This window comes from Rana temporaria, chromosome 2, assembly GCF_905171775.1.
Source record: "Rana temporaria chromosome 2, aRanTem1.1, whole genome shotgun sequence".
Classification (NCBI taxonomy): Eukaryota; Metazoa; Chordata; class Amphibia; order Anura; family Ranidae; genus Rana; species Rana temporaria.
The window spans coordinates 243358677-243386386 of record NC_053490.1 but is presented as its reverse complement, the minus strand read 5'-3'; the positions used below and the strand labels follow the sequence as shown (position 1 = coordinate 243386386).

The window sequence follows — 27710 nt, the reverse complement described above, 5'->3', positions numbered from 1 at the left end:
GCAGTGGCATCAGGCATTGTGACTGATGAGGATCTACACTGGGGGGGCATTGTTTTTAGTTTTTTAATAAAGGAATTGTCAAAAACAATCTGATTTCTTTTTTTACACTGTTTTGGGTGAATGAGTAAGGGTAAAATGTACCCTTATACTCATTCAAATGGGGGAGGGGGGTCTGGGGGCACCCTTGTTGCAGTGTCATCACTTTGACACTCAGGGTAAGATTCATAAATTACTCAACTGCTTTGTTTATACCAGGCCAGAACAAAATGCTGCTGAGCCTACTTTTTAGGTCTACCTCAAAAAGACCAACCAACACGTGAGAATGGGCCAGATACAACACCACCCTTGTGTGAGACAGGGGAACCACCAACTATGCCACAACTTGCTCTCATTCCTTCTTTACGTGATACAGTAAGGTGTGGGATACTGCAAAGTGAGGGTATACCGAGCCAACTTCTGGTTTTTGATGTGCCCCGTTTATCATTCCCCCCCCCCCCATTTGGATTGCACTGCAGTCCCAAAATCCTAGCCACTCGTATATTTGTTATTTCTGGCACTGGGGCCGTTTCCACTTTATGGACTGTTACCCTTAAACAAGAATAGTTTTGACAGCTAATTTACATGTGCCATTTAACGGTTATGTCACTAAAGTTAGCTGTTGCATCTGCACACCGTAAAATATTTTTTTGCTGGCTACCATTTGCCAATATAAGCTGTTTTATAAGCTTCTCAATTTTTTTAAACAGGTCGCTACTCATATCAGAGCACCAAGTTGTAAGGGGGAAGTGTGCAAAAGGTATTGGTAGCAGTAAACCATTTAATGGGGTGCCCTAATGGAATCCCCAACACAAACAGGACTTCTATTGTATTCAGCTAACTTTTCACACAATAGCAAGTACTCAAAGCAAAGAGCCCTAAGCATCAGTCAACTCACATATATGAAAGCCTACAGATGTCTGGGAATAATCAACAGGTCTATCTAGCAGGTAAGATACAGAACTAGGAATGGATGCTTTATCCCACACAAAGCTCTACAAAGCTATTTGTCTCCAGGACCCAGAACAGAACTTAAAGTGGATGTAAATTCACTCTCACTACTGCCATAGTGCTGATCTATAAGGATATACATGCCTCCTGCATGTATCCTTACCTATCAAATGTCTCCCCTCTGTCTGTAATAAGAACTGAAAAACTGCAGATTCTGTGGGTGGGTCGGTAGTCTGGAGCTCGGTGGGTGGAGTCGTGATGTCAGTAGACTTCCCGTCCACCTTTACACTCCCCTTGTCAAAATGCATTTTCTCCTGTGTATTCCTTACACCAATTTCTGCTACGACCACCAACATCCAGTCAAAATCCAGAAAAGTAACCACGACTTCAGAAAAGGGGTGGGAATTAAAAAATAATGCCGGTTTAGGCTAGTGCATGAGATATGTAAATAACCTGTCATTCACAGCAAGGGGGAAGAACGGACAAAAGTTTTCTCCTGTTTGTCCGTTTATCTCACTGAAAAAAGAAAAGAGGTTTGCTCAGAGCTGGATCAACTATTTGTGGCAAGACTGGGCACAGAGGATAGGAAATCTTATACTCTACACCAGTGTTTCTCAACTCCAGTCCTCGGGGCGCACCAACAGGTCATGTTTTCAGGATTTCCCTCAGATCAAACTGCTGTGCTAATTACTAAGGCAGTGAAACTGATAAAATCACCTGTGCACAATAATGGAAAGCCTGAAAACAAGACCTGTTGGTGCGCCCCGAGGACTGGAGTTGAGAAACACTGCTCTACACTGACAGCAAAAATAAAATAAAAAATTGGGTTTACATCCACTTTAAAGATTGAGAGTTTTATCCACATCAGCCATGAATCCTGGAGTCCCTCACTATGCGTATTTGGGAAAACTGAGACAAACACTGTCCACAATCTTTCCACTGCCTCAAATACCAACACATTTTTTCATTCTTTAAATGTGTTTTAATTTGAATATAACAATCTAGAAGTGAAAATCATTTTCCCATGCCACACATTACATTATTAGAACTTTTCAATTTATTTTGAATAATTATTTTGAATAATTATAATAATAATTTTGAATAATGACGACTCTCTAAAAAGGTACACAAACACATTATATATATATATATATATATATATATATATATATATATATATATATATATATATATATATCTCAATCACACACAATATGAAGAGAAGGATACAATGGAAATATGCTGAAGACAACTCAAACAAGTTGGCTGGCACTCAAGTTATCAAACACAGCTCATTACACAAATAGGGTTATAAATATTTGAGCTGCCACTTTGTAAATTTGGTTTGGAACAGTCATCCTTAGCATGACAGATACCTAAAGTATTTAACCCTGGAGAATATTTGCTTGAGAAGAGGCACTGAAAGTCTTAAATAATTCTACACTCTATAGGCATTAGGATATTTGCATGAATGATAAAGATTGGTTGGTCTCCAATTTGACTAAAAGTGCTGGAAAATGTAATGGCTTTTAAAAATGACTGCACACAGCTAACAAAGTTGTATTACTGGAAGCCATCAGCAAAAACTTTATTGGTGCAACTTTTGTCATCTTTAATCTAATCTAGCCATGTTTACTGGTAGATTAAGTCAAACTAGAGGTGTGAAGTTGGCAGGATAATTTATTTCGACCGTGAAGGCCACCCCTAGGCTGTTCTAATGCGACATAGATGGATTTTTTTACATCTCCTTCAAACCACCTCTCCGTACAAATTCTGCACCTTACAGTCCTCAGAAAAGATGGGAGTTTATGAAACATAAAATGTTACCCCATCAATTTACCCCAACAGTTTCATGGCTCCAGTTCTGTAACTCCAGTTACATGAGTAATAAAAGCTTACATCATTCTAGATTTTTTTGGTTCTTAAGCCGATGCCAATATAGCAGATGCTACTGCGGTTTATTATATTTCGGAGGTGCCTGCTAGCAAGAAGGTATAAAGCCCATTCCCATATTCAAATGGTCACACAGAATACTCACATTTGACCTTCTGGAGCATAGGTAGAGCCAGTGATGCTGAATTCATTAAGACTGCAATGCGTTCCTTCAATCTTCTCAACTATAAACATCTTAAAAGAAGAAGAAAAGAATATTTAGCTTACATATTAGTTAATCCATGTAACCCATTTTACAATTAAAAAATGTCCAAACAAGGTCATACAGCTTGTAAAATAGTTGAAAATGCTGGCACTGAACCACTTTAGCTTTCTGCTTTTTGTTCTACATGATTGCCCCTGGTTCTCTAAAACAGATTTTAGGAACACTGCAAATGAACAGTTCAACCATGGCATAAAAAAAAACCATCTCCTGAGCATCACAAGCTGAATGAAGAATATTTACATCCGGCAACTAGCAATAATAATTTAAAGAAAACAAAAAGATTTTTTTTTTTTTTAGCCATGAAACATCACACTGCATAATGTCGAGTGGACCTGAAAGTTTTTTAATTTAGACTGTACTTACTGCACCCATTTAGCCCCACTAGCCCCATTGAAAGCAAAGGGAGGCTGTTGGCTCTTGCATGTAATCTCTCAAGCTGCGATTACATGCAAGTGATTGGTCCTTAATGCAGTCTGCGTCCAGGGCCGATCATTCACATGTGAACCACAGCATAGCACAGTGAGAATTTACTCACCTCCCCAAAACACTTTCACCTGGCAGGAGAAAAGCTGCTTTAAAAAAAAAAAAAAAAAAAAAAGTGGCATTTTGCACACACTATTCTGCTAATTGGAAGGAACGCTCAAACAGTAAACGCATCTAGTAAAAAAAAAAATAGAACCCGTTTTAAAATTTTCGAATGGTTAAAAAACCGATCGAAAAAAAACGATCGTCAGTGGGGAAATCCATCGGTCAAAAATCCACGCATGCTCAGAATCAAGTCGACGCATGCCGAGAAGCATTAAACTTCATTTTTCTCAGCACGTCATTGTGTTTTACGTCACTGCGTTGACACGATCTAATTTTTAACCGATGGTGTGTAGGCAAGACTGATGAATGTCAGCTTCATCGGATATCTGATGAAAAAATCCATCGGTCCGTTTTCATCAGACGAACAGATCGTGTGTACAGGGGCATTAGAGTTTACATACAAGTGGGCGTGATTACCTGGGAGAGCTGGTAGTCTCCCATTGCTTTCAAAGGGGCTTCCTAATCACGAGAGCCCCTTCTGACGCTCTTGCATGTACCCACAGACACAGTGCATTGACAGGTGTGAATTCACCCTTAAGCAGAGCCATACATGGCTCTAAATACAGCTGGTTCAGCAGGCTAATTGTACCAAAGTTGATTCATTGATTGATTCATTGATTGATTTGGTTACAGCCAGCCTGTTGGATTTTTTACATGCAATTACTGCTGGTGGCTAAGCCGCCAGCAGTAAGCATGGTGTTCTGCTGTCAGGGAAGGCTCCCTGCGCCCCCCGCTGGCAGAACACACCAGTGCTGCAGGAGGCATTCAACAATCCACACTGATTGCCTTGATGGGGGAATCAAATGATATTACCTTCCACCTGAAAATTGAAATTATTATCATCTGCTTTACACTAAATGTGACTATTACCTAGTTAGCTGGATATAACTAAATAAGAATGCACAATCTTTGTACTTGCTGCAAACATGTCACCAATGAATTAGGAGGATAAAACACATTGAAAATGTATGTTATGCAGTTAGGTTTCCGTAGAATACAGATCAAAATCATTGAGGTTGTAGTTTAAGCTTGACAGATGAAGAATTTGTTTATTTTGTTTGTTAAACCTTTATTAGCACGGCTTGATTTAAAGCAGAACTCCAAAAAGTAGTAGGACAGGGGTGCCAGAGCGCTGGCCAGGGGGCCGCCATCCCTCTGAGGTGGCCCACCACCTTCTGCTCTGGGATGGCAGGTCAGCAAGCCCCAAATAGAATTTCTTTGGCATAGTGCAAGTAACCTGCAGGAAAGCCACAGGTGCATTGTGCTGCACCCACATCAGTGTGAAAGCAGCCTTAGGCCCGGTCTGTTCCGCCTGTTTTTTTCTTCTTTAGGCGGACCCAGTCATTCACCTCTATAGAGCAGCAGATGTAAACCGATTTGTGTCCTTTTACACCCGCCTATCTCCAATACGATCCGCTTAAAAAAAGAGGGGTCTGTCTCTCTCCGTCTGGGCGGATTGAAGGGCCCATGGAGTAGAGCAGGCTTTGTCTGTGTCTGCTCTGTATTTGCAGAAAAAACACAGATCTGTGCTCCACTCATCATGCCCCGCAAACCGGTTACCAAGTCGCTAAAGTGGCCCTCGCTTTTTAAAAAAGGTTGGGCACCCCTGAGGTGTCAATGTTACTGCTATAGCTACACAAGTCTTTCATGAGCATCTTTCATAAGCACATACTGGGAGGGGTCCGGAGTTCAAATACAAGGGAAAACGTGGGGCAATTATTTTTATTATTGGTATATGAGATTTTCATTCATATGGGTACAGTGTAGCATGACAGCGCAATAGTCACTCAAAGTGTGATAGCGCCGAAAGCTGAAAATTGGCCAGGGCAGGAAGAGGGTATATGTGTCCAGTAAGCAAGTGGATAAGTAAGCACACAAATATTGGTTTACAGTGCAGATGTGTAGGTGACAGGCAGTGTTCACTAGCAAATGACCATTTGCTACTGTAGATTACAAAGCAGATGGAAAAGAAACACGAGGATGGACAAAAAAATAAATGGATACACAACCAGTACACAAGTGTTAAAACACTTTATCGTATACCCAACAACTAAAGGGGTGACTATAAAAAGAGTACATTTATTCTCTATTCAAGACTCTACTCTTGTTGAATTCAGAATAGGTGCTACAACTTTGATGACCTAAAACTATAGTTTCTTATTCAATGGCATGACCGGTTCTATAGGGAAATGTGGTGAAAATTGGACAACAAATCTCCTTGGAAAACAAAGTTAATAGGGTTAATATGTATCTGGGAATTCTACCAAAACTTTTGCTATGGGTCAGGTGTATTCAATTATTACCAACATGGTCATCTAATAACAGCTCCCCACATACATATCACCAACAAATTCCAATAAGGAGGAAAGGCATCGCAGACAAATTCCAGTATTCCAATTCCCCCGCAATGTATAGCATTTTCTGGTTATTTCTTCCATGGCAATGACACCCATCTATTATTTACAATGCCCCATTAATGCCAGTTGTGCCTTCAGCAATAACCATTAACAACAGTTGCAGAAGCAATTCTTAAATGCACTGTACTTCAATGCATTATAGCCTTGCTAAAGAAAACCAGTACTTTTGGCTTCTGCTGTGGAAAACGATGCACATAAGCACAACGTAAAAAGAAAGAATGCACCATCTACTTGTGTGTTAAAACAAAGCACACATGGTGGGAATCCAATATGCTCCAACAGGGAAGAAAATTCCTTCCTGATCCCTAAAGGCAACAAGATAACTCCCTCAATCAACATTCTACAATATTATTTTACATGCTTCTGAGGAAAAGTATTAAACATTTTCAAACGATGTAGAAAAACAAACTGTATATGCATGCATGTTTTTAACAATCTCAGAATGCCCAACATTGAGCCTCATTTGTCAAGAAGCAGCTCAATCAACCAGCACATTCAGGTCAGCTGATAAGACATCTTGCAAGGACGGATTTACATTACATAGCTTAGTGTTCTCTTCAAATACTGAAATGCTTCTTAAAATCTCAAAACTCTATATATACACAGGTCATTCTCAAAAAATTAGCATATTGTGATAAAGTTCATTATTTTCTGTAATGTACTGATAAACATTAGACTTTCATATATTTTAGATTCATTACACACAACTGAAGTAGTTCAAGCCTTTTTATTGTTTTAATATTGATGATTTTGGCATACAGCTCATGAAAACCCAAAATTCCTATCTAAAAAAATTAGCATATTTCATCCGACCAATAAAAGAAGTGTTTTTAATAAAAAAAAAGTCAACCTTCAAATAATTATGTTCAGTTATGCACTCAATACTTGGTCGGGAATCCTTTTGCAGAAATGACTGCTTCAGTACGGCGTGGCATGGAGGCAATCAGCCTGTGGCACTGCTGAGGTGTTATGGAGGCCCAGGATGCTTCGGTAGCAGCCTTAAGCTCATCCAGAGTGTTGGGTCTTGCGTCTCTGAACTTTCTCTTCCCAATATCCCACAGATTCTCTATGGGGTTCAGGTCAGGAGAGTTGGCAGGCCAATTGAGCACAGTAATACCATGGTCAGTAAACCATTTTCCAGTGGTTTTGGCACTGTGAGCAGGTGCCAGGTCGTGCTGAAAATGAAATCTTCATCTACATAAAGCTTTTCAGCAGATGGAAGCATGAAGTGCTCCAAAATCTCCTGATAGCTAGCTGCATTCACCCTGCCCTTGATAAAACACAGTAGACCAACACCAGCAGCTGACATGGCACCCCAGACCATCACTGACTGTGGGTACTTGACACTGGACTTCAGGCATTTCCCTCTCCCCAGTCTTCCTCCAGACTCTGGCACCTTGATTACCGAATGACATGCAAAATTAGCTTTCATCCGAAAAAAGTACTTTGGACCACTGAGCAACAGTCCAGTGTTGCTTCTCTGTAGCCCAGGTCAGGCGCTTCTGCCGCTGTTTCTGGTTCAAAAGTGGCTTGACCTGGGGAATGCGGCACCTGTAGCCCATTTCCTGCACACGCCTGTACACAGTGGCTCTGGATGTTTCTACTCCATACTCAGTCCACTGCTTCCGCAGGTCCCCCAAGGTCTGGAATCGGTCCTTCTCCACAATCTTCCTCAGGGTCCGGTCACCTCTTCTCGTTGTGCAGCGTTTTCTGCCACACTTTTTCCTTCCCACAGACTTCCCACTGAGGTGCCTTGATACAGCACTCTGGGAACAGCCTATTCGTTAAGAAATTTCTTTCTGTGTCTTACCCTCTTGCTTGAGGGTGTCAATGATGGCCTTCTGGACAGCAGTCAGGTCGGCAGTCTTACCCATGATTGCAGTTTGGAGTAATGAACCAGGCTGGGAGTTTTTAAAAGCCTCAGGAATCTTTTGCAGGTGTTTAGAGTTAATTAGATGATTCAGATGATTAGGTTAAGAGCTCGTTTAGAGAACCTTTTCATGATATGCTAATTTTTTGAGATAGAAATTTGGGGTTTTCATGAGCTGTATGCCAAAATCATCAATATTAAAACAATAAAAAGGCTTGAACTACTTCAGTTGTGTGTAACGCATCTAAAATATATGAAAGTCTAATGTTTATCAGTACATTACAGAAAATAATGAACTTTATCACAATATGCTAATTTTTTTAGAATGACCTGTATATATCATTTATAAATACATTAAAATGATACCTTTACAGCACAATTACCCAAATCAAAAGATCTCAACGTACTTGCCACATGAGTGAAACCATATGAAATCTAAAATAAGAGATTTTTAATACAGCTTACCTGTAAAATCTTTTTCTTGGAGTACATCACGGGACACAGAGCGGCATATTCATTACTATATGGGTTATATGGAGTACCTTCAGGTGATGGACACTGGCAATCTCAAACAGGAAATGGCCCTCCCTATATAACCCCCTCCCATAGGAGGAGTACCTCAGTTTTGTAGCAAGCAGTATGCCTCCCAAAATGGTCCCCAAAAGAGGGGTGGGAGCTCTGTGTCCCGTGATGTACTCCAAGAAAAAGATTTTACAGGTAAGCTGTATTAAAAATCTCTTTTTCTTTATCGTACATCACGGGACACAGAGCGGCATATTCATTACTATATGGGATGTCCCAAAGCAATGCTTACAATGAGGGGAGGGAGAACATCTCCAAGACAAAAGGATTTAATTTAGAGATATACTCAAATCATAATAAATCCAACTTAGTTGAGAAAAATAATTTTTAAATTTAACTCAAAAGGGAGCCCCCGGAATCCGAGGGTCTCAAACTGCAGCCTGCAGCACTGCCTGCCCAAAGGCTGTATCAGTATTCCTTCTTACGTCCAACTGGTAGAATTTTGTAAACGTGTGGACAGAAGACCAGGTTGCCGCCTTGCAAACTTGAGCCATAGAGATCTGGTGGTGTGCTGCCCAGGATGCGCCCATGGCCCTAGTAGAATGAGCCTTTAATGATAACGGAGGAGGCAACCCCTTCAAGCCGTAGGCCTGAGTGATTAACTGTTTAATCCACCTCGAGATGGTGGATTTTGCAGCTGCCTGCCCCTTCTTGGGCCCATCCGGTAAAATGAACAACACATCTGTTTTCCGGATCTTCTCTGTAGCTTTAAGATAGGCCTTCATGGCCCTCACAATATCCAAGGTATGCAGCAACCCTTCCTTTCTGGAAGTAGGTTTAGGAAAGAAGGATGGTAATACCAAATCCTGGTTTAGATGAAAACTGGATATAACCTTTGGTAGGAAGGAAGGATGAGGGCGGAGAACGACTTTGTCCTTATGTAAAATAAGATATGGTTCCTTACAGGATAAGGCTGCCAGTTCCGATACTCTTCTGGCGGAAACTATGGCGACCAAAAATACCAACTTCCTTGTCAGTAAAACCAAAGGAATTTCAGCCAACGGCTCAAAAGGTTGTTTCTGTAAACTTGACAGAACAAGATTTAAATCCCACGGACAAATTGGGGATTTAACTGGAGGATTAATACGCAAGACCCCTTGAATGAAGGTCTTAACCAGCGAGTGGGTGGCCAGCGGCCGCTGAAACCACACTGACAAAGCTGAAATCTGTCCCTTGATTGTGCTTAATGCCAGTCCTTTATCCACTCCTAGCTGGAGAAAACGTAATACTCTATCGATGGTAAACTTGCGAGAAAGCCATCGCTTGGACTCACACCAGCCTACATAGGCCTTCCAGACCCTGTAATAAATCACCCTAGAGACCGGTTTCCTGGCTCTGATTAGGGTAGAGATTACTTTCTGAGACAGACCTCTACCCTTGAGAATCAGGGATTCAGCCTCCAGGCCGTCAAATTTAGATGCCGTAAGGCAGGGTGGAGGATTGGACCTTGCGATAGCAGGTCTGGCCGTAGAGGAAGAGTCCAAGGGTCTCCCACTACCATCTTCAGGATTAGTGAATACCATGCCCTTCTGGGCCATGCTGGAGCTACCAGGATGACTGGTATGTGCTCCACCCTGATCCTGCGCAGCAGGCGGGGTAGTAACTGGAGCGGGGGAAACGCATAAAGAAGTCTGAACTGATGCCAAGGGCAAACCAGCGCATCGGTTCCGCAGGCCATCGGATCCCTTGATATGAACCTGTCTAGTTTCTTGTTGAGTCTCGATGCCATGACATCCACGTCCGGCACTCCCCATTTTTGGCAGAGTGTCTGAAAGACTTGTGGATGTAGAGACCATTCCCCCGGCAACAGAGTCTGGCGACTTAAGAAGTCCGCCTGAAGGTTGTCCACTCCTGGAATGAATATTGCCGATATGCAGGGCACATGAGCCTCTGCCCATAGGAGAATCAAGCTCACCTCTCTCTGAGCGGCTTGACTCTTGGTTCCCCCTTGGTGATTTATGTATGCCACGGCCGTGGCATTGTCTGATTGAATTCTCACCGGGAACCCCTGCAATTTGGACGTCCAAGCCCTGAGGGCTAGTCGAGCAGCTCTGAGCTCCAAGATGTTGATGGGCAACTGCCTCTCTGGCTTTGCCCAAGTACCCTGGCGAGTGCAACCATCCAAAATTGCTCCCCAGCCCGTCAGGCTGGCGTCTGTGGTTACTATCTTCCAAGCCACTGGGCTGAAAGACTTCCCCTTCAGTAGATTCTGAGGGTCTAACCACCAACACAGACTTTGTCAGACTCTTGATGAGAGCGGCAAAGGGATATCCAAGGCCTGTGGCCTCCTGCTCCATGCTGACAGGATGGCTGCCTGCAGGATGCGAGTGTGGCTCTGGGCGTACGGTACCGCCTCGAATGTGGCCACCATCTTGCCTAGTAACCGCATACATAGGCGAATAGTTGGTTCCTTTTTGCTTAGAACCAGTAGGATCAATTCCCTGATGGTTTTGACCTTCATCAGAGGTAGAAACACTCTTTTTTGTTCTGTGTCTAACCTCATGCCGAGATATTCCAACTGCCTTGTGGGCTGGAATGCTGACTTTTCTCGATTTAGGACCCAGCCGAACCTCTCGAGGTATTGGACCGTGAGGGCCACTGCTCGTTCCAAGCCAGGAGACGAGTGATCTATGATTAGGAGGTCGTCCAGGTACGCTAGGATCGTGACCCCTTGGATCCTTAGCTTGGCTAGGATTGGGGCTAGGACCTTCGTGAACACCCGGGGGGGCCGTAGCCAACCCAAAGGGAAGCGCCACGAACTGGAAATGACGCGAAGCCACCATAAAGCGTAGATATCTTTGATGTGGCTGATAAATTGGAACATGAAGGTAGGCATCCTTTATGTCTATGGAAGCCATGAAGTCGTCCTTTTGGAGTGTGGCAGCTGCTGACCGCACGGATTCCATCCAAAATGAGCGGACCTTTAGGTATGCATTTACCATCTTTAGGTCCAAAATTGGCCTGACATCTCCATTGGACTTTGGGACGATGAATAGGTTGGAGTAGAAACCCAGCCCTTGTTCTAGGACTGGTACCTCTATTATTACTTCCTGGGAGAGTAGATGATTTAATGCCGTCATTAATGCGGCTCCCTTCTCCGGATCGTTTGGAATCCTTGACTCCTGGAAATGAGGAGGAGGAAACCTTAGGAAGTCTAATTTGTAGCCCGTGGCCACGGAAGACCGTACCCACTTGTCGGGAATGCTGGCTTCCCAAACCTCTAAAAAGAGACGCAGCCTTCCCCCCACCTTCGTGGGTGGGGGCGCCCCTTCATAAGGTCGGCTTGGGGGCTGGTTTTGCTGGTTTGCGAAACCACTGCTTCTTGCCTCTGGCCGCCTGGCCCTGCGATCTGCTATTGAAGTTAAAGTTTGATCTTGCAGGAGGCCGTCGATACTGTTTGGCATTAGAGGGCCCCTGCCCAGGGGAGTGCTGTCGTTTAAACGCAGGCCCCTGAAACTTCTTCTTAGTTGGCAAAAGCGTACTTTTGCCGCTTGAAATGGTCTGAATGTATTTATCCAGGTCTTCTCCGAAGAGTCGTCCTCCATGGAAGGGGAACCCTACCAGGAGCTTCTTGCATGGAGGCTCGGCCTCCCAGCTCTTTAACCATAAGAGTCTTCTCATATGGATAAGGGATAACGATAAACGTGACGCTTGCTGGATAGAATCCTTAATCGCATCTTCTGTAAAGCGTATGTATGGCCCTAGGGACATCCGAAAATTCTTCTGCCTGCTGGGCAGGAATAAGTTTAAGCATCTGCTTAGTTTGATCCGATAATGCTTGTGCAACCCCAATCACAGCCACAGCTGGCTGCACTACTGCCCCTGCAGTAGTGAAGGAGTTTTTAAGTAGTGCTTCCAAGCGTTTATCAACCGGATCCTTGAACACCTGTATGTTTTCTACAGGGCATGTTAAAGACTTGTTAACACATGAGATGGCTGCGTCCACCGAAGGGGTTGCCCATCTCTTGGAAAATTTATCTTCCATAGGATACAAGGCAGAGAATCTTTTAGGTGGTAAAAAGATTCTATCTGGCTTGATCCAATCTTGGAACAAAACTTCCTCTAGCAGAGGATGGATCGGAAAAACTGCGTTGTTTTGAGGCGCCCTTAGTGAGCCCAAAGCTGAAACAGTCGATACTTGGAGATCTGGTACTGGCAAGTTGAAAGCACTATGGACCAAGTCCGTTAAGGCTTGAACCCACCAGCTCTCCCTTTGGGAGACTGCCTCAGACTCCCCTGTATCCGGATCCTCGATCCCCGAACCTGCTTGGTCCTTGTCCAAGAGGTCGTCCAATTCCCCTGCGGAAAGGACCTCCTCCTCAGAGGGTCCACGCTCGGGCGACGGAGATTTATTCCGTTTTCTGCCCCGCAGAGCCATGTTTATCATCTTTTCCATTCTTTTTTCCATCTCCTTTAAGGAGGTGGACAATACCTCGTCCGTGACCACCCTAGGGTTGGACTGACCCGAGCCAGCTCCAGCCCCAGATCCCGATGGCCCCAAGGCTCCCTCTCGGGAAAGCAGCGGCATAATTTTTTCCGAGACCTCAGACTCTCTGGGGGAATCCCCACCTCTTGTACCCTCTGACCCGGATGCCATGGTACAATACCGAGGTACGCCCGCTAACTTATCGGTGTTTGGAACTATAAACAATTATTGCCCAAAAACCCGTTTGGGGGAAAAAAATGCCTTCTCTCCCTTTGATGGATTTTTTCTCTTTTTTTTTTTTTTTCAAACCCAAGAAAGAAAAAACATTCTGTCCCCCTTAGTAGTATTGCCAAAAAAAAAACACTGTTGAGATAGAAAAGAACAGCCTATTTCTAGGCTTCAAGACAGTCTTATGAAGACTAATATCTTTCCTGGCCACTGTGTGTCCTCGGCGCCCCGTGCTGCTGCTCTGGTCTCTTCCTCCTCAGTTCCAGCATAAACTGAGCTGTTGGAACGAAAAGGAAGGGCCGCCCCTTCCTTAAACCAACTGACCCGCCCTTCCCCCCTCAGCTAACGGCGCGAAATTGCGCTCATAACACGGGGACGCGCGCGCCCGCCGACGGGGGGGGGGGGGGTGGTGGGGGTTCAGGGAGCCCACGAGGAGGCCAGCGTTTGCCTGTCATCCAGGCTAGGAGGAAGAACCAATGCAGCATCGCCTGGAGGCTTGCAGGTAAGCACAGCTCTCTTTAACACACACACACACACAGCCACTCAATGCTTTTCAATACTACCAGGGAGGTCACCTCTTATGGGGAAACAACACATAAAGCCATCCTATCATTAAGATATGTGACTTACTTTGCCAGATGCAGCGCATAACTTTAGGCATGTCCCCTGTGACCCCCCAGAAAAACCTGCTAAGAACCAAGTTCCGCAAGTTTCCCCCTCACTTACCTGCTCCATGCCGCAGGACTTTGCCAAGCAAGAGGCCCAATCTTCCCCCATCTCCGTGGGGCTGTCTAGACCTTCAGGCCCTGGGTTCCTATGAAGGATCCACTGTCCTGGGCCCATATAGCACTCTGGCAACAGAAACATTAGGCCCCCAAAGGTTTCTAAGTTCTGGGCCCAGGGTCCAGCTCTCTAAAAAGAAAAGCATTATGGGCTATACCCCAAGGGTTTGGGGTCCGGTTACTGACCACTTTAGCGCTGAGGCCTTTGGACAGAACCGGTTAGCTCACCTAATCCCAAGGATGCGGAGGCAAGCTAAACCATGACCAACACCTAAGACACTGGCGTAAAAACTGAGGTACTCCTCCTATGGGAGGGGGTTATATAGGGAGGGGCATTTCCTGTTTGAGATTGCCAGTGTCCATCACCTGAAGGTACTCCATATAACCCATATAGTAATGAATATGCCGCTCTGTGTCCCGTGATGTACGATAAAGAAAAGTGCAGCGCAAATAGTGAAAATCTAAACTAGAATACAGTACATCAATCAACATATGTAATCATTTAAAAATGAGTGAAAAAAAATATAATTATATAAAAATAAATATATTAATAAATAAGCATGTAGCAAGTGAAAGAAAAGTCCATAGGAGATAATCCACAAAATAACGTGCGACAATCCCTCCACCGCAAGTTTCACTAGGTACTCTCACCTCCAGAAATTACCCCTGAACTACCAGGAAGTCAAAATAAGCAGAGAAATAAATCGATCGAATCCCCAATAGAAACTTCCTTTCCAATGATGTTTAAAACTTCCACAGAGACGGCTAATAAATAGCTCCAGGCTCAGCAGGCAAAATGAATAAACAAGAAAGATAAGGGAAAAGGATCTAAGAGCTCTCCGTTTGGTAACAAAGCATAGGCATTTATTAAAAAAGTCAGGTTACTCACAAACATCACGATAAAAAACAGCATGTAGTCTGTGGACTCATTCAGCAGGGCGGGTGACGTCATAAAAAGCAGCCAAACCCCCGTACATGTTACGTAATAGAACTTCCTCAGCGGGGGATTGGCTGCTTTTTATGGCACACCTGTGATCGACAACCTCACTCTCCTCACTGAGCTCTGCAATGTGTAATTTCAGCTTTCCATCCAATTTTCTGACAGCTCAGACAATCTTTTTTTATCTGGATTTTGAATGGATGTAGAGAGAGGAAAAAAAAAGTGTGCAGATAAACAGGTACAACTTATGTAGGAGGATTTGTTTAACCACTTAAGGACCGCCGCATGTACATATACGTCGGCAGAATGGCAAGGACAGGCACATCCACTTACCTGTACGTCCCTGCCTAGACGTGGGTCCCCCCCCCGGTACATGCGGCGGTTCCCGTGGCTGTCCGAGCGATCCGGGATGAGGGGGCGGCTGTTCGTTTTTGTCCGCCCCCTCCGGATCGCTCTCAGCCAATCCGCGCGCTCCCCCGTGTGTCACTTCCTCTGCCTGTGTAAACACAGGAAGAGGGAGAAGTGATGTGATCTCTCCTCTCAGCGGTATTTTCAACCGCCGCTGAGGAGAGAAGACATCACACAGTGAGTCTGCACAACACTATACTGACACCAGGACACGCAGGCACATTAACCCCTTGCGATCACCCCCCCCCCCCCCCACACCCCTGTCACAGTGTCACTGAATGCAGTGATCATATATCACTGCATTTAGTGTCAATGTGACAGGCAGTTAGTGTTAGGTCCAGGGTAGCCCCCTCCTAATAAAGTTTTAACCCCTTGATCACCGCCCTAGTTAACCCTTTCACTCCCTATTGCCAGTGTCACTAAGCGATTATTTTCTGATCGCTGTATTAGTGTCGCTGTTCCCGCTAGGTAGCTATTTTTTTTTTAATTGCGATTTTTTTTTTTTTACTAAAGACATGTGGCTGAATAAATTCTGGCCTAAATGTTTGACTAAAATTTAGTTTATTTGATTTTTCTTATAACAAAAAGTAAAAAAATATTGATTTGTTTTCCAAAATTTTGCTCTATTTTTGTATATAGCACAAAAAATAAAAATTGCAGAGGCGATCAAATACCATCAAAAGAAAGCTCTATTTGTGGGAAGAAAAGGACGCAAATTTTGTTTGGGAGCCACGTCGCACGACCGCACAATTGTCTGTTAAAGCGACGCAGTGCCGAATTGTAAAAACCCCTTGGGTCATTTAGCAGCATATTGGTCCGGTCCTTAAGTGGTTAATATCTGTATATCACTGGAGGCCAGTCACTTCACTGGGCTAATGCAACAGTTTACAACTGCTTTAAATCTGATGAACCCATGTCGTCACATACAATATCTTCCATGCATAGCACTTTTATGTGGTCCTTTTCCAGTTCCTTAAATATGTGATTACAAGCGTCACCTAAAACAGCCAAAATTCCTCCAACTACCAATACCTCTAATTTACATGGCTATGGGTCAGGTATGGACCATAAATTATGTAACATGGGGTAATCTTTTAAACAAAGACTCTTATGGATCACAGTCTGCAAGTCATAGAAATCATGCCAGCACCCGCCGGCGTCCTAGGGTATTCATTAACACCCACCCTGCCTTGGATCTGCCTGTCCCGGTTGTTGCTGCCCTTTCAAGCTACCACAGCACCCAGAGATGAGGTAAGGCCCTGCTATATACTGGCGATTCTTGATGATGCGCTGCAGATGTAAGTTGGACACACAACCCTTCAAAATTCTCCCTGTATATAATAATTATTTTGTTTCCCCTTTTTTTATATCCCTTTATTAAAACTATTTCAGACTATATAGATATGTATATTCTCCTTTTCTAGATAAACTCCATGGTTTATGCTCCTGATGAGCGGCTACAAGGCCACGAAACGCGCCGAGCCACCAACTCTCACCACCATTTTACCATGGACCAATATTATTCTCTATGACCCAATTCATATTCTTAATTTATTACATAAATTGTGTTACCCTTTTTTCTTCTCCCTTTCCTCATTTTATATAGAAAGATCATTCAGACTCCAATTTTATCTTGGCTATATCAGCTGCTATTTCTGTATTTAATATGCAAATGTTTACCAGATTGTGGATTACTACGTACTTTGTGTTGAAAATTAACAAAAGTTTATTGTTTAGAGGTTTTATGCCCATAATGTGCTATATGAGATTGTACAATATAAATGAACATAATTTTCCCAGTCGCTTGACTTCCTTTTTTGCCGCTATGTGCTTGATATAAAGTCCCACTTCTCGCTCTCTCTTTTTTTAAACTGCAGATATACAGTATCTACCCAGCTCAAATTTCATTAGGGTTTACATCCACTTTAACCGCTTAACGACCGCTGCATGTACATATGCCTCGGCAAAATGGCACGGACAGGCAGAATGACGTGCCCGCACGTCGCTGCCTGGTCGGGGGTCCGATCGGGACCCCCCCCCCCCCGGTACATACGGCGGTCGTTAATCGTGTGGGAGCGATCCGGGATGAGGGGGCGGCTATTTGTTTCTAGACACCCCTCGCGATCGCTTCCGGAGCTGAAGAACGGGGAGAGCCGTATGTAAACATGGCTTCCCCGTGCTTCACTGTGGCGGCTGCATCGATCGTGTCATCCCTTTTATAGGGAGACAATCGATGTAAGACCTACAGCCACACCCCCCTGCAGTTGTAAACACACACTAGGTGAAACATAACCACAGGGGGCGCTGAAGGAGTTAACTCCCAAACTGCAACTGTAATTTTCACAATAAACAATGCAATTTAAATGCATTTTTTGCTGTGAAAATGACAATGGTCCCAAAAATGTGTCAAAATTGTCCGAAGTGTCCGCCATAATGTCGCAGTCACGAAAAAAAAAAAAAAAATCGATGATTGTCGCCATTAGTAGTAGTAAAAAAAAAAAAAAATTTTTTTAAAATGCAATAAAACTATCCCCCATTTTGTAAACGCTATGAATTTTGTGCAAACCAACCGATAAACGCTTATTGCGATTTTTTTTACCAAAAATATGTAGAAGAATAAGTATCGGCCTAAACTGGAGGAAAAAAAAAAGTTTATATATTTTTGGGGGATATTTATTATAGAAAAAAGTAAAAAATATTGCATTTTTTTTTCAAAATTCTCGCTCTATTTTTGTTTAAAGCACAAAAAATAAAAACCGCAGAGGTGATCAAATACCACTAAAAGAAAGCTCCATTTGTGGGAAGAAAAGGGCGCAAATTTTGTTTCGGTACAGCATTGCATGACCGCGCAATTACCAGTAAAGCAGCGCAGTGGCAAATTGTAAAAACACCTCTGGGCATTTAGCTGCATATTGGTCCGGGGCTTAAGTGGTTAAGGATGATCAGATCATAAACCTGTGCCCTTAACCTGATTAAATCCACATTAACACCTGAGCAGAGCGTATTCCTGAAAATGTTGACGCTTTCTTTCAAGTGTTTTTGCATGTGTATAAAGCTTCAGGAATTTGTTTCCTTGGCTGAGCAAGGGGAGGACAGCAGTTCTAAAAAAAGGAAAGGAAATCCTTTAGGTGTAAATGTAAATGTGTGCAAAAGCAAGCATTTCAATTGAAGTCTACGGAGCCAAAAATGCCAGACTAGAAAAAAGGTTATGTACGTTTTCCAGCGTGGGGTGGAGTGTAGGATAACTGAGCATACAAGTATGAACAGGAACAATTAAGCAATAATGGGATTTTGAATAGTCAGGTGTAGTCAGAGAAAAAGGAGCAGAAAATTGCTCAGGTAAGAATGGGAACTAACCGTGAGAAAAAACAGGATTGTCCTTTAAAAATTGTCCATCTCTAGGCAAACGAAACATCTCACACATTCTGTAGTCTTGTTGTATACTTGACATATTTCAATGCTTCCTTTTTCACTTGCGCTCTGTATAGACTATGTGTCACTACCGGCCAAACCTGGCTTATGTTAGAGACAATTTATAAACATGCTGTATGAAACAAGCAGTGATGAGTTGCACAACAGCACAATAACAGTGTGGGAAATCTCAAGTTGAGGCAGAAGTGGTAATAGGAAGGCAACCTGAACATGCTTACATTGTTCCCTTTCATTCATTAGCCATACAAAAGAAAATGTATTTTACAATATAATGAAATAGAATTTATATCGATCAATATAATGAAAAAACTGCATGCCAAAATTTGTATCAAATTCCAAGACTGGCATGTGGTAAAAATGCTACATGGTTGCAGTTCTAATGCTTAATGCCAGAGTTTAGTGGAAAAAGGGGTGGGGGTCTATGTCCAGCTTTGATGGGGTTAAACCTCGATTGCTGGATAATAATAAATCTATACGCACACATACAATATATATATATATATATATATATATATATATATATATATATATATATATATATATATATATATACACACACACACACACACACACACACACACACATAATCTTACTCCGGCAGGTTATGATTAACCACTTCCCTACCGGCGCATTGTAAAATGACGCCGGCAGGGACCCTCTCTCGACCCGGGTGGACGTCATATGACGTCTTGTGTTCCCGGCGATCTAGGGCCCGCGGCATCGCTCGTGACCCGGCACAGGTGCCCGGTGGCCGTGATTGCTGCCGGGCACCCGCGATTGCCGGTAATCACGGCAGGAGTGTGGATCTGTGTGTGTAAACACACAGATCCACCTCCTGTCAGTGGTGAGGAGACCAATGTGTGTTCCCAGTACAGAGGAACACACATCGGTCTCCTCCCCTTGAGAGTCCCCTCCCCCTACAGTTAGAACACACCTTAGGGAACATATTAACCCCTTCAGCGCCCCCTAGTGGTTAACCCCTTCCCTGCCAGTCACATTTACACAGTAAGCAATGCATATATATAGCATTAATCACTGTATAAATGTCAATGGTCCCAAAAACATGTCAAAAGTGTCCGATGTGTTCGCCACAATGTCACGGTAAAAAGAAAGAAAAAAAAAATAAAAATCGCAAATCGCCGCCAATACTAGTAAAAAAATAAATAAAATAAAAATGCCATAAATCCATCACCTATTTTGTAGACGCTATAACTTTTGCGCAAACCAATCAATATACGATTATTGCGATTTTTTTTTATCAAACATATGTAGAAGAATACGTATCGGCCTAAACTGAGGAAAATTAGTATTTTTTTTTTTAAATTGTCGCTCTTTTGTTTATAGCGCAAAAAATAAAAACCGCAGAGATGATCAAATACCACCAAACGAAAGCTCTATTTGTGGGGGGGAAAAAAACAAAGATTTAGTTTGAGTACAGTGTTGCATGACCACGCAATTGTCATTCAAAGTGCAACAGCGCTGAAAACTAAAAATTGGTCTGGGCAGGAAGGGGGTGAAGATGCCCTGTATGGAAGGGGTTAAGTGAAACATGCCACGCAGGTTCCTTGTGCAATGGTGGTGCACTGAAATGAAAATTTTGGACCTAAACAGAAAATTCAGGATGCACTTCAGGCCAAAAACTGAAAACGGACAGTTTTAAAAAAAAATAGAATACAAATTTTATATATATAAAATTGTATTGTATTCAACTTGATGAATAGTTTAAGTGCTTTTTGCGCAAAAAAAAAAAAACGTGCAAGAAAAGCTCAAGAAAAATGAATCCCTTTAAATTGTGTCATCCCACTGGTCCCTTGCGCTTCCATTTGCCCATTTTAGGTGTAGAGTGGGCCAGTTACAAAAACGCATCTCCTTTACGATTTTTGGGTGGCCATTATTAGCACGAGCAAAGCGCAGATAACCACATTTTTGGATGATAATTTTTGGTAGCCAATATATATTTGTGAATTCCTATTGTGTAACTGTGCTGTTGAGAAGGGAACGTTTCTAACTATTGAAAAAGGGTATTTAATGGTATTTACTCAGATACATCTATACAATTCGACCACTTCACAAGACTAGTCCGGCCTTATCTTGAGTATGCTGTCCAGTCTGGTCACCAGTCCGCTGGAGGGATGTACTGGAACTGGAGAGAGTCCAGAGAAGGGCGACAAAGCCAACATTAAACTTATTCTCCCTGGAGAACAGACACATGATCAGAGATATAAGGATATAAAAAACCTTCAATGGTGATTTTATTATAGGGAAAACAATATCCAGTTTCAGGGAACATAAGACATGTGGCCACTCATTGAAATTGAGGGGGGGGGGGAGTGGTTTAGTGTTAACTTCTTCCGGACTGGCTCATGCCAATATACGTCGGCACTTTGAAGGGGGATATCATCGTTATGGCGCAGCTAGCTAACCCAACACCAGTATCCTCTTCTTCAGTAAGCGGTCCGGTTTCAGATAAAAGAGGTCTCTGCGGCAAATTCGTCGCAAGATCACCTTTATTTTTTTTAAATTATATTTAATATTTATTTATTATTGCATTTTAGTGTAGATGAGATATGAGGTCTTTTTGACCCCAGATCTCATCTTTAAAGGGTCCTGTAATGCTTTTTTTTCTATTACAAGGGATGTTTACATTCCTTTAATAGGTATAAAAGCGATAAAAAAAAACAGTGCAAGGTAAGAAAAAAAAAAAAAACTTGCGCGCAGAAGCGAACGCGCATACGTGAGCAGCGCCCGCATATGAAAACGATGTTCAAACCACATATGTGAGGTATCGCCGCGATCGGTAGAGCGAGAATAATAATTCTAGCCCTCGACCTCCTCTAACTAGAAAATTTCACAGGTTGCATGTTTTGAAACGTCGCCTATGGAGATTTTTAAAGGGTAAAAGTTTGTCACCATTACACGAGTGGGCGCAATTTTGAAACATAACATGTTAGGTATCAATTTACTTGGCGTAACATATTTCATAATATTAAAAAAAAAAATTTGGGATAACTTTAATGCCGTCTTATTTTTTAATTCAAAAAAGTGTATTTCTTTTTTGAAAAGTGTGCTTGTAAGACTGCTGCACAAATACGTTGCGAAAGAAAGTATTGCAACGACTGCCATTTTATTCTCAATGGTGTTAGAAAAAAAAAATGCTGACGATTACGAGTAGTGGATAGCACCACATGTCACAGCACTTCTGCGCGAATACATGAATAACAAAAAAAAAAAAAGTAAGCAGTACTTTGTGCTGAAATGCGTATCATGCTGCTCCTGCCAGGGGTCACATTGTCAGCTGCCTGCATGGTAAAATGCTGTGTTTTACTGTGTGAGCCAATGTAAACTAAGCCAAGGCCTTGTTCGCACTAGCCTGCATGTTTTACTATGCAGCTGCAAGTGTGAGCTCTGACAGGGAGCGAAGTGATGTGCTATTCAGCGCATTGCACAGCTTTATTTTTTACTTTATTTGAAGTATTAGTGACACTTTATTCATATAGGAGTCTATGCTCTTCCTATAATACACCCAATTAGCCCCAGTGGTAATTATAGTTTTGTAAAAAAAATAATGGATACACACAGGTGAAGTGATAGGAAAGCCAAAATGTTATAGCCATTATCATATGGAAAGCTTGAATACAAGGTGCATGTTCAGGTAATGGCTAAGGGGGAATTTCCCTTTATTTTGCAGGGTCCTTTTAATTTTCTGTTATGTCTTCAGCACAAGAACTTCAAGAAATCACCTCCTTTATATGATAAACTGGCAAAAAAATAAAATAAAGCAGACATGGTAATAATGACAGGAGAGACTGCCTGACAGGGGTTTTAAAATTATATGTTAGAATACAATGAATTTTTAAACAAGGATGTTTTATGCCAGTTTTAGTTAGCTCAAAAATAAAAGTACTATAAAGTAATAAAATAACATTTATTAAAGGCAGACATTAACATTTCAACTGTTTTAACCGCCTTGAAATGTTAAAACAATCTGTTTATTCTAACATCTTTTATTTCTGCCCGTGTTAAGATCTTATGAAAACAATGCTTGCCCAGACTACATCTACCTCCCTATCTAGGACATTGCCTTTTGATTTGTTACTTTAGATTATCTGCTTTAGTATTAACAAACTGAGGGCCACAACCTAGGAGTGTCCCATATGAAGAATTCTTACCTTGTGCAATTAGTTTTTTCACTGCAGTTTATCAGATTTGTAGATGTATCCTATTTTTTACACTACACTACACTCTGGCATAACAATTTTACAAACTGGATGACAATTATGAAATAAAATGGTTACAAGGAGAGATTCAAAAGGATACAATTAACCACTTAAGCCCCGGACCAATATGCAGCCTAAAGACCCAAGGTGTTTTTACAGTTCGGGACTGCGTCGCTTTAACAGACAATTGCGCGGTCGTGCGACGTGGCTCCCAAACAAAATTGGCGTCCTTTTTTCCCCACAAATAGAGCTTTCTTTTGGTGGTATTTGATCACATCTGCGGTTTTTAGTTTTTGCGCTATAAACAAAAATAGAGCGACAATTTTGAAAAAAAAGCAATATTTTTTACTTTTTGCTGTAATAAATATCCCCCAAAAACATATATAAAAACATTTTTTTTCCTCAGTTTAGGCCGATACGTATTCTTCTACCTATTTTTAGTAAAAAAAATCGCAATAAGCGTTTATCGATTGGTTTGCGCAAAATTTATAGTGTTTACAAAATAGGGGATAGTTTTATTGCATTTTTTTATTTTATTTTTTTTTTACTACTAATGGCGGCGATCAGCAATTTTTTTCGTGACTGCGACATTATGGCGGACACTTCGGACAATTTTGACACATTTTTGGGACCATTGTCATTTTCACAGCAAAAAATGCATTTAAATTGCATTCTTTATTGTGAAAATGACAGTTGCAGTTTGGGAGTTAACCACAGGTGGCGCTGTAGGAGTTAGGGTGCACCTAGTATGTGTTTACAACTGTTTGGGGGTGTGGCTGTAGGAATGACGTCATCGATCGTGTCTTCCCTATAAAGGGAATGACGCGATCGATGCGCCGCCACAGTGAAGGACGGGGAAGCCGTGTTTACACACGGCTCTCCCCGTTCTTCAGCTCCGGGGAGCGATCGCGACGGAGCGGCTATAAACCAATAGCCGCGCCGTGGTCCCGGATCGCTCCCCGAGCGGACCCGACCTCCGCATGTAGCGGGGGGGGGGTCCCGATCGGACCCCCCACCCGCTAATAGGCGAGGACGTACCTGTACGCCCATGTGCCTGTACGTGCCATATTGTGGACGTACATATACATGCGGGGGTCGGGAAGTGGTTAATTCACTGAATTAAAGTATCTAAAGTCATACTTTTTTTTTCACACTGAATAAGTACAACCCTGGCATGATTTTCACTATCTTTGTGCCATTGGCGACATTTGTTGCTTGCAACACTGTCTTGTAGAAATGACATTGAGGGAAAGGAAGTCTCTCCAAGGTGAGGGAAATCCTTTTCAAGACAGATGTCAACAGAAGAAGTGTCCCCAATGAAAGATTTCCTGTTTTGGTGAGCTCAACCTTGTTGATTTTACCAGAACAAACAGAGAGGGGTGAATCTTTCAGCAGGGACACATCCAGCACTATAATCTGACATGGGTTCTAGCCCCGTTCCATAAAAAAAAAAAGAAGAATTGGCTTTTAAAACAGTTTAATAAATAAGCCATTATGGCCGAAACATCTGCCCAATGTGCATAAAGGATTAAAATGTATATGTGATCTTTAGGTTGCATGCACTTTCCAATGATTTGTTTTACCTACATAGATAAAGGTAATCATTTCCAATGGCAGTGTGGTTTTACATGCAACTAATATGCTATGGAAAATATAAAGACTGCTGTTACTGGCTTACTTCCAGAAATTTCAGCTGATTGACTTTCACATTGGTCTCAATACATCACCGTCAACACATGCAATGGAGCAAAAGAAGTAAAAGCGATGTCAGAATGTATGCAAGGTGATCAAACATTAAAGCCAAAAGGCCATAAAAACCAGCATGCAGCAAAGTCCGGGTTTAGCTCCATTAAGATTTATATAGATAACATCAGGATAAGCGTATGTCTTCATTGATGCGTGTAAGCCAGTCTTGACCTTAGTCATAGGATACGGACATCCTTTTATATAGCCTCCCCAATAAGCAAGGTTAACAACATAGGAAAATCGGGAGCCAAATTCACATAAAGAGGATGACACAGCAAACAAAACTATACAAAGGAAAAAAAAAACTATACAATTTAAAAACCGATCTTAAAACAAATACAGTTACTATAAGCAGAGCTGGCCTGCAGATTTAAAATATCGCAGGAGTACCTTTCACCTCCATCTTTTAGAGCATGTTACAGCCATATTTAGAGACTCTTGTTTGCCAAGTCGTGACTCTAGCCTGCACAGTAGTGATCTGATATTCCAATATATCAATCAGCTGTGGACCCCAAAAAAACCTTCTTGAAGTATACAGCGTGTGTGAGTAGTACACCGCAGCCTACTCCATGAGCACCACCACTCCCCCCTTGCATTTGCCAGCAATTCCTGGCTGTCAAAATGACAGCCCAGAGTTTGTCTAGATTTATTTCATCTGCCGATGTCAAAGAACAGCTGTTAATCTGCTTTTAGTTTTTTTTGATATTTCTATATTTTTTTTAACCATTATTTAAAAAATAAAATAAAATTATGTTTTTGTTTTATAGTGCCACATAAAAAATGTGAATATCTTTACAATGCTTTGTACCAGAATCATAATTTAGAATAATTTTAAACTGAAAATTTAGAATTGATCTACAGTAACAATATTTTTTAGCTTTACCTTGACTTTGTTATTTTAACGCAATCCATATAAAAAAAAAAACAAGACAATAGCACCAAATTAAAAGCCTTGTTTGCTCTAAAAAGATATATTACAGTTTTATGTCAAGCAACGACAAAGGTAATACTAAATAAACATGCACAAAGAAGAAATGTAAAAATTGTTCTCGTTCATGGGATGTGTACAGGTGTGAAAGCTGAAGTGCTTAAACATGAGGTTAGCACAACAGCCAGGCAACTAGCATTTTCAGAAACAGATGGCAGCCTACATATCTCAGTGAGCAGGTTTCCTTTAAAATAATAATTGCGTAATACTTCTGCAAAAGCATAACAATGGTGTTAAATGAGCAAGACCTGTTTGAGGCTGGTCCTGTGCCAACAGAGTTCCCTTCATTGTTTAACACTGGAGTTAGAAAGTGCCCTCCGCCCTTATAAGGTAAACAGTGAAGCAAGTTTATGCGGAGGCTTTTCTACTTGGAATAAAGCCAGCCTCCCACAGAACAGGCATTTTAACCAGTTTATGTACAATTTCCCTTATTCTTCCTTGCCATTCAAGGAATACGGTTCAAAATTTGTTAATAAGAACAGAGCATAGATAAATTAAATCAATATGTAGAGCATACCTCAATAATACTGTGGCCTAAACCAGGAAAAAAAATATATGATGCCAGTAATAAATATAATCAGTTATAAATATTAGGGAGTCCCCCAAATAGAGACAAAGTATAGAGTATTTCCACTGAGCACATGACTCAGTCTTGCATAGAGAAGGCATCTGTAAAGTATTTGTAGCTAGTGACTTGTATTTCAAAAACATAATGAAGTACCTTTTTAAATGTGGATGCACTTATAATTTAGGCTGCATTTACACCTTTGCGTATTTACGCCCGACGCTCGTGCCGCTGGAGGGGTGATTTTACATTCTTGTCTATGGAGATGGTTCACATCTCACGCCGAAACGCCGTACGCCTGAAAACAAGTCCCGGACCCTTTTTTTCAGGCGGCGTTCGGCATAGACAACAATGTGTTGTAAAAAAAAAAAGACCCGTTTTGTCGCGGCAAATCGCAGTACAATACGCCGCAATTTGTCGCGGCAAAATACGCCGTGTTATAGTGTGAATGCAGCCTAAGGCTGCATTCACACCTTGGCGTACAAAATCCCGGCGTTTTGTCCCGCAAATTGCAGCGACAAATTGCGGCGTTTTGTACCGCGATTTGCAGCGACAAAACGCCGCGATTGTGAATGCAGCCTTACCCCCTTCTATGGAGATGGTTCACATCTCCTATGCCGAAAGCCTCCTGAAAAAAAGGTCCGGGACTTGTTTTCAGGCGGCAGGCGTTCGGCGTGGAGATGTGAACCATCTCCATAGAGGGCAATGTGAAATCATCCCTCCAGCGTCTCAGGGGCGGCTGCGGCGTCGCACTACAGGCGTATATACGCCTAGGTGTGAACGGGGGCTAAGTGCTGCAGCACGTTTTTGTTTTAATTGGAGGTCATAATACTACTTTAAGATTCAAGATTGCTCAGATTATTGGGTATCACTTACATTCCCTACTTACTTTAATTGGGAGTTACCAATAACCTGTATCCAAGTGCTGTGTGCAAATATTACACCACATAAGCAAGCGCTCTGTGATTAATGTGAGTGCCAGTAAGCAACATTTGAACCCTGAACACACCTAAAGTAATTCAATAGGTGTCCATTAAGTTGTTGGCAAGCTTTCAAAACGGTTGAGAGTAGAGCAGAAATGTAACACGGTACCTTCACTTATGGCACTGCAGACCAGCAAAATACACATTTCTGTGATTTACATGTGTTCACAAGCAGTTCATCTCTCTTGGTACAATATTTTTTTTTAATTACCAGTAAAATCTGTTTTCCTAGAGTACAGTACAGGACACGACATGGGATCTTTAGTCTGAACTATAAATTATATACAGCTACCTTCAGGTGATTACACTGGCAATAAAAATAAAAAGCTGCAGGGATAGCATTTATATAGCCTCTCCAACTCGTAGCTAGTCTCACTATTCTAGCAAGCAATA

The 27710-nt window shown here is 42.1% G+C and overlaps 1 protein-coding gene across 2 annotated transcripts in view; it reads right to left on the bottom strand.

Moving 5' to 3' along the window:
* The window catches only part of ATP2A3 (ATPase sarcoplasmic/endoplasmic reticulum Ca2+ transporting 3), a 262677-nt gene that overhangs the window by 45958 nt on the left and 189009 nt on the right, over positions 1-27710 (bottom strand). For both annotated transcript variants that reach the window (XM_040336717.1, XM_040336716.1), the window contains exon 9: positions 3026-3114. In XM_040336717.1, coding sequence (XP_040192651.1) covers positions 3026-3114 — 89 coding nt within the window. The remainder of the gene's footprint in view (positions 1-3025; positions 3115-27710) is intronic.